Below are 11582 nucleotides of genomic sequence, written 5' to 3'. Positions count from 1 at the left end.
AGAGAACGTGGACACGAGTGGGCCCTCTGCCAGCCTTGTACCCGCAGGCCCAACAGACCATTTGGCAAGGAGGCCAGAGCGTCGCCATAGGTACCCGAACGCTAGCGTTTAGGGAATGCGCAGGCTAGAAGTGGAGGCGGGACGCCACTGGACATCTGAGCGATGATTTGCTGGTGGCGCTAGGCACCAGCCAATCGTCAACAGACGCCTTTTGTTGGAGCACGCATCTGACGCAGTGGGCGTCTTGCACGTGCAGCCGTTTAAGCCGCGTGGGCGCCTGCGAGGACTTGGAAGAGGAAACAGCGGGGAGGTGAGTGAGCTGCCTTTCTGCGGGAACTGGCCTGAATTCGGTCATATGGGCTCCCCAGTAACCGGCCTTTGGTCAAAGAGTGGATGGGGTAGGCGGGGTTTCGAAGCCGTCCTTCGGAGTCTTTCTGCCTCAGGGTCTCAAGAGTCTTATAGGTGCCCGAAGTCTGGGCTTGTGGCCTGCAGAGGAGGCAAAGGGGCTTTCTTCCCGGCCTCTACACTGCGTTTTGTCTGAACAGAGATGGTCCTAGTACCATTTGTGTACAAACCCTTCTAGTTGAAGCTGGTTGTCCTTTGTCGGCAGGATTTGGGCGACGCTACCTTTCTTCCCTTCCCCACTAAAATCCAAGGCCTCCCTCTTCACCCAATTGCCACCTCCCCGCCAACTCCCTTACCCCTGCCCCCGCGCACACCAGAAACACCCCAAAGCAAACATCCTGTCCACCTTAGATATTAATCTTGGGAAGGGAGAAATCTTAAGTAGTTTCTGAAAAAATTTTCCTCTCCCTTAATATTCAGTAAGTCGTTTGGGGACTCTTTGAGGGAGGAGATAAATTCTATGAACAGGTTTTTGGGAAAAGCCTAAGTCTCGCTGGGGACATGGTGATTGCTAGAATGACTAGGTAAGAGGTTCAACTAGTTTTTAAAGATAAAAAAGGAGATAAATGCCACCTTTAGATAAGAAGAGACCTAATTCATTCTTTGGAAAAAGCTTCTGGGGTATCAGCACCTAGTTGGGTAGTTTCAAGAGGTATATGTGAAACAATGAGTTTATACTTTTAAAGTTATGATTCTGATCTAATTGAGTCCAAATAGCATTTTTTTTTTTTTTTTTCCTAAGTAGAACTTGAAGCCACCATGGGAGATGAAGATTGGGAAGCAGAAATCAACCCTCATATGTCTTCCTATGTTCCCATATTTGAGAAGGTAATAACATTTAAAGTTGAGTTATTAAATGCTATGGATTTTATCAAAGTTGAAAATCACTGTGGTGAGAGTTCTAAATTATACAGTCTGTGCCAGTGTTTATCTCCATGTGATTGTTATTAACTATTATATGGGGAGTAAGAGGCAAGCTACGCCTCGTATAAGATACAATAGCTTGAGGCAATTTGATAATTAAAAACTAAAATAGATGTAACAATATTAATGACCTAATTTAAATCTCAATGATTTAGGACTTCTTCAGGTGAAAGCAAACTTGGACAAATGTGGTTGGTATCAGTGAAAGACCCTTGTATGGAAAATTGAAAACAATAATTACGTTTTGGGAGATATTTTGAATTCTGAAAATTGATTTTGTGCAAGGAGGGCTCTCAGAATAAATGATACTAGGCTGATTGAGTTGGTAACGTCAGTTTGTATGAATCTTCACATCTTTTTTCTTAATGGCATTTGGGGAGTTACGTTGTAATTTAGCAGGGGACAGTGGGGTAAGCTTTTTTGGCTTCAGTTCTGACTTGGAAATTGGCTTTAAAAAGATTAATAGAAGGTACTTTATAAAAGATAATATAAGAGATTATTTTTGCATGTGTTACTTACTTGATGATGTCTCTACAAGTTTTTTTTTTTTTTTTTCCCCTTCAGAATTTCCAGTTTGAGTGTATGTCAGTTCTGACACTTTGATTTCAAGTTTTGCCTTAGTGGAAGTTCTTATTTTAGACAAAAATGTAAAATATACAATCTTTTGTCTTAGTTGAATTTAATCTATATGTGATGTTTATGTTAAAATACCCAAAATGCTAATATAAGTTTATCATGTTTCTTGTCTTGGAACTTTTTTAAAGAAATAACATGTTACCTTTTTTTTTTAATTTTTAAAAATTTTTGTAGAGATGAAGTCTCACTGTATTGCCCAGGCTGGTCTCCAACTCCTGAGTTCAGGCAAAATTCTCAAAGTGTTGGGATTACAGGCGCGAGCCATTGCACCTGGACTATGCTATCTTTTTATAGTTCTCTTCTCATCATGAAAATATTATAGCTTTTTTGGGAAAAGAGGAGAAAGTCACCTACAAATCTTGCCCACTAGACAAGCCCTCCTGTTAAATTTTTTAGTCAAGTTTCTTCTGTTTTTTCCAGACATTTTTTGTTTGTTTTTGGTACAGAGTCTTGCTCTGTCACCCAGGCTGGAGTGCAGTCGTGCAATCTGGGCTCACTGCCGCCTCTGCTTTCTGGGTTCAAGCAATTCTCCTGCCTCAGCCTTGCTCAGCTGAGACTACAAGCGCATGCCACCATGCCCAGCTAATTTTTATATTTTTAGTAGAGATAGGGTTTCACCATGTTGGCCAGCCTGGTCTTGAACTCCTGATCTCAGGTGATTCACTCATCTCAGCCTTCCAAAGTGCTGGGATTACAGACGTGAGCCACCGTGCCTGGCCAAAACATGTTTTATATAGTTTTGATGATAGTATATAACAGTAATTTTTTTTTTTTTTTGAGATAGAGTTTCACTCTTTTGCCCAGGCTGGAGTGCAGTGGTGCCATCTCGGCTCGCTGTAACTTCTGCCTCCCAGGTTCAAGCGATTCTCCTGCCTCAGCCTCCCAAGTAGCTGGGACTACAGGTGTGTGCCACCACACCCAGCTAATTTTTTTTTTTTTTGTATTTTTAGTAGACGCAGGGTTTCACTATATTGGCCAGGCTGGTCTCAAACTCCTGACCTCAGGTGATCCTCCCACTTTGGCCTCCCAAAGTGCCAGGATTACAGGCATGGGCCACCACATCCAGCCATATGATAGTAACTTTTGAATCCATCTTTTTTCACACTTCAGCACTAACTATTCCATATTACAATTTCTGTAGGAATTTCAGTGGTGTTAACTTCTCACTCTGGTATTGTCATTAATGTTTACATCTTATTTGTTTTAATTTGGTAATTTTTTTTCAAAAATGGAATTACTTGTTCAGAGGACATTTTTTATAGTTCTTTTACCTCCTTGTTCTCAATAGATTTGTTATAATACAAAGTTTAATTCACAGATACATACTTTATTCCCCCTGATTTTAATAGCCAGGGGGAATAAAGTTTTGTCTTCATGAAGTGTTTAAGCAGCACGCTGCACTGTAGCGTGTTGTGCATATTTATTGCATTGGGTTTCTGAAATTAAGGATGACTGTCAAATCTTTCAGATTTACCTTTTTGGGATTTTTATGGTATTCAATAACGTAGTTTCTTCACATTGGGAAGACTAAATTGAATATGTTGACAAGTCTACCTTATGATGCTTAATACATTTGTGTTGGGTGAATTTGTAGTATATCTTTTGCATTTGTCTGCAAACTTAACACCTGATGTGCTGGTTGTGCCATTAGTTCTTGGGCTTAGTTGACTCAAAAGAACATGGTGCATTCAGGATCTTTATTTGCCTTCCTAGGTTGAATAAAAAGTGCAGAGATGGGCACGTGCAGTGGCTCATGCCTGTAATCCCAGCACTTTGGGAGGCTGAGACAGCCAGATCACTTGAGGCCAGGAGTTCAAGACCAGCTGGGCCAATGCAGCAAAACCCCTTCTCTACTAAAAATACAAAAAATTAGCTGGGCGTGGGTGGCACGCGCCAGTAGCCTCAGCTACTCAGGAGGCTGAGGCAGGAGAATCGCTTGAAATTGGAAGGTAGAGATTGCAGTGAGCTGAGACTGCACAGCTGCACTCCAGCCTAGGCAATGGAGCAAGACTCTGTCTCAAAAAAAAAAAAAATGCGGAAACTAGAGATGAATACCTTACATTTTTATGTAGAAGAAATCTAAAGTCTTTTATTCCATTTCTTTTAAAGACACCATTTTGATTTGTTTTTCTAACTGAATTTGGTTTTCAAGAAAAAGCTGGCCTTCTCTTTTAAATTTATAGTAGTTTTGTCTATGATGATCCTTTTCTGAGTGCTTCTCAGGAACTTTATTTGGAGACTTAATATTGACATACGCTTATATAATTTTGAAATAATATGTCATTGTTCTAGTAGAACTGATAGAATTTTAGGTAGAACTTCTCAATTCTAGATTTTAAAGTGATTGTACCACCTGGGGATAGAATAGCGAAAGATGTGAAGTTAAGAAAGATTTGATAATCTGGCAATTATATAGTCCAGAAAGCTCAACGGTTAGGCATTTGCACATTGCTTGCAGGCTTATTGGGGTGAGTGTTAGAATGGATGGGTATGGTGAGTGTATTAGATAATTCCGTTGCTTACTTACTAGCTGTAAGGCTTCTTGTTAACTGACCATGAAAGTAAGCCCGTATAGTGATCACTTCTGTCAGATCTATTTGCCATTTTTGTGGCACATTTCAGAAGGCAAAATCTCTTGTGGTTAAAGTGGAAACAGTAATTGAGTAATTAGACCATCCACAATTATAATTTTATTAAGCAGCAGTAGCAATGTTAGTAATAATTGTTGAGATTAGAAAATAAACGTATTATGATATGCCAAAATTGAAAATAAGAATACAGGTGAAAAAAATGTGTTCATCAAAATGCCCTTTTTATTTGTAGCTGCATATGAGAACCCTTATGTGTTAAACATTTGAAATATCTGAATTGGTGCATTTGGGCGGTTTGAGAGATAATAATGGTTTACAGCTAAGTATTTTAAGAGGTAAGCTAATGACAAGACCTATGATTCATTCAGCATATCTTTGAGTTCTAGTAGGTAATGGAGAGATAGTGGTGAACATAAGGTATTTGCTGTTACATTGTATTTTACTGGAGAAGACAGAATAAGCATGTTTGAGAACCAAATAATTATAGTGAAAAGTACTATAAAAATTAGAGAAATGTGTGTGTGAGACTGGTGTGGGATGGATTTAGTTGGAGAGGGAAGGCTTCTCTGAGACAGTGACTCATGAGCCTGAGACTTAAAGGAGTACCAGCAGGACATCATGTGCAAAGGTTCTCAAGGAACCTTTGAGGAGGAGGAGGGAACAACCTTGGGTTATTAGGGCAATAAGAAGGCCAATGTATTAATTTTCTGTGGCTGCTATAACAAATTAACACAAACTGGGTAACTTAAAGCAACATAAATTTATTCTTATAGTTCTGGAAGCCTGAAGTTAAAAATCAAGGTGTCAGCAGGGCTGCCCTTTCTCTGGAGGTTCTTGGACAGAATCTTTGCTTCTTCTAGCTTCTAGTGGCTATAGGCATTCCTTGGCTTGTGGCTGCGTATCTCTTGGCTCTGTCTTCACATTGCCGCCTCCTTTGTGGGTGTTTGTGTTATCTCCCTCTACCTCTCTGTTATAAGGACACTTGTGATGGCAATTAGGACTCATGCCGATAATCCAGGGTAATCTCATCTCAAAATCTTTTAACTTAATTTCATCTGCTGTGACCCCTTTTCTCCTTTCTTTTTCTTTGTTCTTTTTTTTTTTTTTTTTTTTTTTGAGAAAGAGACTTTTTCTGTCACCCAGGCTGGAGTGCAGTGGTGCAAATCTCGGCTCTCTGCAACCTTCACCTCCTGGGTTCAAGCGATTCTCCTGCCTCAGTCTCCTGAGTCGCTGGGATTACAGGCGCCCGCCACCATGCCTGGTTAATTTTTGTATTTTTAGTAGAGATGGGGTTACACCATGTTGGACAGCCTGGTCTTGAACTCCTGACTTCAGGTGATCTGGTTGCCTCGGCCTCCCAAAGTTTTGGAATTGCAGGTGTGAGCCACCGCGCCCAGCTACTTAAGGTTTTTCATGATAAAATTCTGTTGGAAATTATTTTTGATGTCTTTTTTCAAAATTCATCTTGGAATTTGTAAGTTGGATGTGTGTGGGATATTAAGTTCCATAGCTTGAAGAGTAACAATAAGTGTTTCAGTTCTTTAGTGTAAGAGTGTTTTCTAACACTTGTAAAACCAGTCTTTTTTTTTGTTTTTGTTTTTGGCTCTATTCACTCTAGTACATTTAGCATTGCAAACAAGAAAAAAGTCTTCAGATTTTGAATATAAAATATTGGATAATTGTTATTGTTTTAATGTCTGTGGTAGTAATAAACTGGAACTTTTTTTTTTTTACTGTAGCAATTACCAAAACCCCAAGGCATTTCAAGTTGTTGTTGTCTTTGTGCTCTTCATGATGACTCAGAAAAATGTTTGGACGACTCTTGAGCTTTTTTAAAGTAGTTTTAAAAGTCAGTGTCTTTGTGAAAGAAATTGTAGCAAATAGATGTTACCTAAAGATGCCTACCTTGGTGCATTCTCTCTAGGTTTGGGACTTAGTTAAATGAACTTATTTGAAGGAACATTTTAACTGTTGTAATATAGTCAGTTGATTAAGAGATCATCTGTAGATTTCCTTTCATTCTGAAATTATTAAATTCTGATTGTCGTGTGCAAGAATTTCAGAGCTCTATTCTGAACTTTTGCCATAATTAAAGGAAGTTTATGTGAGAAGGAGTAAAGCTGTGGATTGATGATAAGGACACCCTAAGAGTTAGAAGTGAGAAAAAAATTTACTCAAATTGTCCTTAATCTAGAGCTGTCCGGAGAAATGTTGGAAGTTTCCAAAATTAACCTGCATTCAGCTATTGATTTTATAACAAGTTGAATTTTCTAAATCCAGCAGTAATTCGACCACTGCTAATGTAATGCTTGTGTGTTAATAGTAAATAATTTTCTTTAGCCTAAAGTAGGGAAAGTGGAACAGTTAGTATTTCAGAGCAATGACAGTCTTCAGCTACTGCTGTGGCAAATTTGATTAAAATTAACCATGAATATTCTGATGCTATAGCTGAGGATATACCTTTTCATTGTAGTTGTAGTGCAGTGGCAGGTTGCATATATAAATTGTTTTCAGTCCATAAGTGAATGTACTTTACAGTGAATCTTTTTTTTTTTTTTTTTTTTTTTTTTTGAGATGGTGTGAGACAGTGTTTTTGCTCTTGTTGCCCAGGCTAGAGTGCAGTGGCACGATCTCAGCTCACCACAACCTCTGCCTCCTGGGTTCAAGTGATTCTTCTGCCTCAGCCTCCTGAGTAGCTGGGGTTACAGGTGCCCGCCACCATGCCCGGCTAATTTTGTATTTTTAGTAGAGGTGGGGGTTTCTCCATGTTGGTCAGGCTGGTCTTGAACTGCTGACCTCAGGTGATCCGCCCACCTCGGCCTCCCAAAGTACAGGTGTGAGCCACTGAGCCCGGCCAGTGAATTCCTTTTTAAAACATGAGAGTACCATTAATTGGTTTCACTATAAATGCAGTAGAGGTTTTAAAAATTTCTGTAGTACTTTTCTAGAACAAAGATTAGTGTTAAATCACTAATACTCTGTAGTATTGATGAATATACTGTAATATATGGAACTCAGCACACAGTAGTGTATATTGACCAGTGTTGGTTTATTCATGTATTTCTTTGTCAGATTTTATAATGATATTTTATTATATTTTCTTTTCTATTTTTATTTTTTGAGACAGGGTCTTATTCTGTTACCCGGCTGGAGTGAGTGGTGTGATCTTGGCTCACTTCAACCTCTGCCTCACAGGCACAAGTGTACCTCCCACCTCAGCCTCCTGAGTAGCTGGGGCTACAGGCTCATGCCACCACACCTGGCTAACTTTTTGTATTTTTAGTAGAGCAAGGGTTTCGCCGTGTTGCCCAGGCTGGTCTTGAACTCCTGGGCTCAAGTGATCCTCCTGCCTCAGCCTCCCACAGTGCTGGGATTACATGGGAGAGCCACCACACCCATCCTGATTGTACTTTTCAGGAATATGGGTGACTTAAATGACTAAACTTTTGTTTTAAGTCAGGTGTCAGCAAACCCTTTCTATAAAGGGCCAGATAATAAATAATTTAGACGTTATAGGCCTTACTTGTCTGTCACAACTTTGCTGTTGTAATGCTCCAATACTGTTTACAGAATCAGGTGGCCCACCAGATTTGGCCTGTGGCTGTAGTTTTCTGACCACTGTTCTAGTGATATATATTAGTACTATATATACAATGTTAAAGTGAAGATGTCTTGGAATAATTAGTAAAGGAACATCCAGTGATTTAGAAAACCTTACAGTATGTCATTATTTTGTTCTGAACAAAGCCTAATTGTTACAGTTTTCTAGTATTTGTGAAATAAATGACACATTTGTATTCAAAGTAGGAAACTAGTCTTTTCTTTCTTCCTTCTTACAGGATAGGTATTCTTCTGGAGAAAATGGAAACAATTTTAACAGGACTCCAACTTCATCATCAGGTATGTGTTATGTTTGGAAAACGGTAAAACCCTTTTTAGTTTAAGGGTTTCATCTAATGAATGAAGAGCAGCAGACTAGTAGACATCTTGTAGAGGGTGTTTTAAAAAATTTCTTAGTGAAAGTTCCTTCTGATTTGGATATTGTGGAATGGGGGTACTTCTGGTTAGAGGAATTGAGAGAGGGGAAAGTATAGACTGTATTATTTGATTTAATGGGTTACTATAAAACGTTTGCCCAACTTGGAAGTTGCACATTCAGCTTCCAGGCTGCTTGGGTATCATCATCATCAGGGTTCCTGACATAAGGGAGTAGAATATAGGACTATAAGGTTGTTGAAGCAGGTTACAATGGTGATGACCTGTCACGATAATAATTGTTTAAGCCAAATCTGCCATACCATCAGGATATTACGAGTTTCTTTGGGATCAGAAAACTAATTTGGGAAAGGTCTTAGGAGAACAATAGAAACAAGTGTCAAGGTAAAGGAACCCATATCTTTCCTCATGCACCCTCCTCCCAACCCCACTGTGAACTTGTTTTCACTTTGGTTGCCCCTCCCACCATCATTTTTCCCCTTGGATTGTCCAACTCTGTTTTACAGAGTGGATGTAGGAGGGAAGATGGGTGGAAGTGGTAGGACTAGGCTGGGAAATTGAGCTCACAGCAGTAGTTTTTCACATTGTTGAAGTCCAAAGCAGGATGAAATGCAATTGTTACTGCATTAAAATAATTTTGATCAGGCTCAGTGGCTCATGCCTGTAATCCCAGCACTTTGGGAAGCTGAAGTAGGAAGACCATTTGAGGCCTGGAGATCAAATGATCATTTGAGATCATTTGAGACCAGCTTGGGCAACATAGTTGGAGTCTATATCTACAAAAAATTTAGGCCGGGCCTGGTGGCTCACACCTGTAATCCCGAAACTCTGGGAGGCTGAGGCAGGTGGATCAGGTCAAGAGATCAAGACCATCCTGGCCAACATGGTGAAACCCTGTCTCTACTAAAAATACAAAAATTAGCTGGGTGTGGTGCTGCATGCCTGTAGTCCCAGCTTCTTGGGAGGCTGAGGCAGGAGAATCACTTGAACCCAGGAGACGGAGGTTTCAGTGAGTCGAGATTGTGCCACTGTGCTCCAGCCTTGCGATAGAGTGAGACTCTGTCTCCAAAAAAAAAAAAATTTAAAAATTAGCTGGTCATGGTGGCCTGTGCCTGTAGTCCTAACTACTTGGCAGGTTGAGGATTGCTTGAGCCCAGGAGTTCAAGGCTATAGTGAACTATGATCATGCCACTGCACTCTTCCCCGGGCAATGGAGTGAGACCCTGTCTCTAAAAACAAAACAAGACAAAAGCATTTAAAAAACTATGATGAAGTATACATAACGTAAGATTTACCATTTTAATGTGTACAGTTCAGCAGCATTCGGTACAGTCACATTACTCTGTAACCATCATCCACCATCCACCCCCAGAACTTTCTTGTCTTCCCAAACTGGAACTCCGTACCCAATGAAAAATAACTCCCCATTTCCTCCTCTCCCCTGATTCTGGCAACCACTATCCACTCGGTGAATTCGAGTAACTATGATTTTACTATGAGTCTCTAAATTGAGTTACTACTATTTTTAAGGCTGACTAGCATAAAAGGAAGAGGGCCTGGTGGCATCAGGTAGTAGTTTTATCATTTCTCTTATCAAAAATTAGCAGATGAGGTAAAACATTTTATGGTCAAGGGAGCTGCATGTTCACTGAAACCTGGCCTATGTTGGAAAACACCCGTGGTGAGGTAGTTTCCAAAATGTGAGGATACTTTGAGTTAGTTTATCAGGTTAAAGCAAATCTAATTCTCATGAGGATCTTTCTTAAGTTCAGGGTAAATATCTTGACAAAAGTTAAGTTTAAAAGAGATGCCTTTGCTATTTTCAAAACATATTTATCTTTTATAAACATTTAAACACAGTGGTTTAATACAGAAATATTCAGATTCTCAGAAGTTCTTGGAATCCTGCCTGCCGAAACCCCAGCAAAGGGCTAATTTTGCTTCTACCATATAAACTCTGTGTGTACTTAGAGTATTCCAGAAAGACAAATGGGTAAACGTAATCGATGCCTCTTAACATGTCTATTTGCATAGATCGCTAGGAGAAACCTGGTTTTTTGAGGTACAAACAGAAGCCATTATTTGTAAAGGAGTGAAAGCTTAGATCTATAGTATATTAAAGCATAACACTGTTTTGTATTGGAATTTTCAATAACTAGACTGAAACAACCACCAACTAAAAGCTAAGTTTTTTTTAGCATTAGACCTATGAATGTTTAGGCTATTGAAATGAAATCACTAATGAAAATCACTAATGAAAAATATTGATTGCCTGCTTACCTTCTAGATAACAAGTACTTTTTGTAGTTCTTCATAATTTTTTTATTTTTTAATGAAAATTTTCTTATTAGAGAATGTAAACCAGGCCAGTGAATGTATGCCAAGCCAAAACCTAAATATGCTTATTGTTTTAAAAAAAGTAAAAAGGGATAAATAAAATCTGAAATCTTAACCCCTAAATTTAGCCACCATTTGATGTCTGTTGACTCTGATTTTTTAGATTCCTGTGTATATTCTCCACATACATGATAGTATACCACTGGCATAATATATTAATATGTATATTCCTTTTATTATAAATACCTGTCTTGCTTTTCCTTTGCTTACCCATGCTTACCTTCCATACCCTTTTCATGCTCTTAAAATTGTACTTAGACATGCGTCTTTTCATTCTGTATTTTATAGAAATGGAATCCTGTTATATCATATCTTGCTTTTATTTGTCATGGAAACCCTTCTAAACAACTGGTATTATCTGATTATTTCCAAAATTAAGTGAAAACAATTTCACATTACTTGGCTTTAAAATGTCAATAGGAGCTGTAGTGGCTTATGCCTGTAATTCCTTTGCTTTGGGAGGCTGAGGTGGAGAAGTGCCTGAAGCCGGGAGTTCAGGACCAGCCTGGGAAACAAAGTGAGACACTGTCTGTACAAAAAATTTTTTTAAATTAGCTGGGCATGGCGATGTGCACCTGTAATCCCAGCTACTCAACAGGCTGAGGTAAGAGGATTGCTTGAGCATAGAATTTT

At 39.1% G+C, this 11582-nt stretch overlaps 1 protein-coding gene across 3 annotated transcripts in view; it reads left to right on the top strand.

The window, feature by feature from the left end:
* Positions 1-227: 227 nt before the first annotated feature.
* DDX4 (DEAD-box helicase 4) overlaps positions 228-11582 on the top strand; it is a 73839-nt gene continuing 62484 nt past the window's right edge. For 2 of the 3 annotated variants that reach the window (XM_023210437.1, XM_023210438.1), the window contains exons 1-3: positions 228-310; positions 1151-1233; positions 8396-8456. In XM_023210437.1, coding sequence (XP_023066205.1) covers positions 1165-1233; positions 8396-8456 — 130 coding nt within the window. In that variant the 5' untranslated portion in view covers positions 228-310; positions 1151-1164. The remainder of the gene's footprint in view (positions 311-1150; positions 1234-8395; positions 8457-11582) is intronic. The other variant, XM_023210436.2, reaches the window with a different exon arrangement.

This window comes from Piliocolobus tephrosceles, chromosome 4 (genome assembly GCF_002776525.5).
Source record: "Piliocolobus tephrosceles isolate RC106 chromosome 4, ASM277652v3, whole genome shotgun sequence".
Taxonomy (NCBI): domain Eukaryota; kingdom Metazoa; phylum Chordata; class Mammalia; order Primates; family Cercopithecidae; genus Piliocolobus; species Piliocolobus tephrosceles.
This window is presented reverse-complemented; position numbering and strand designations above follow the sequence as displayed.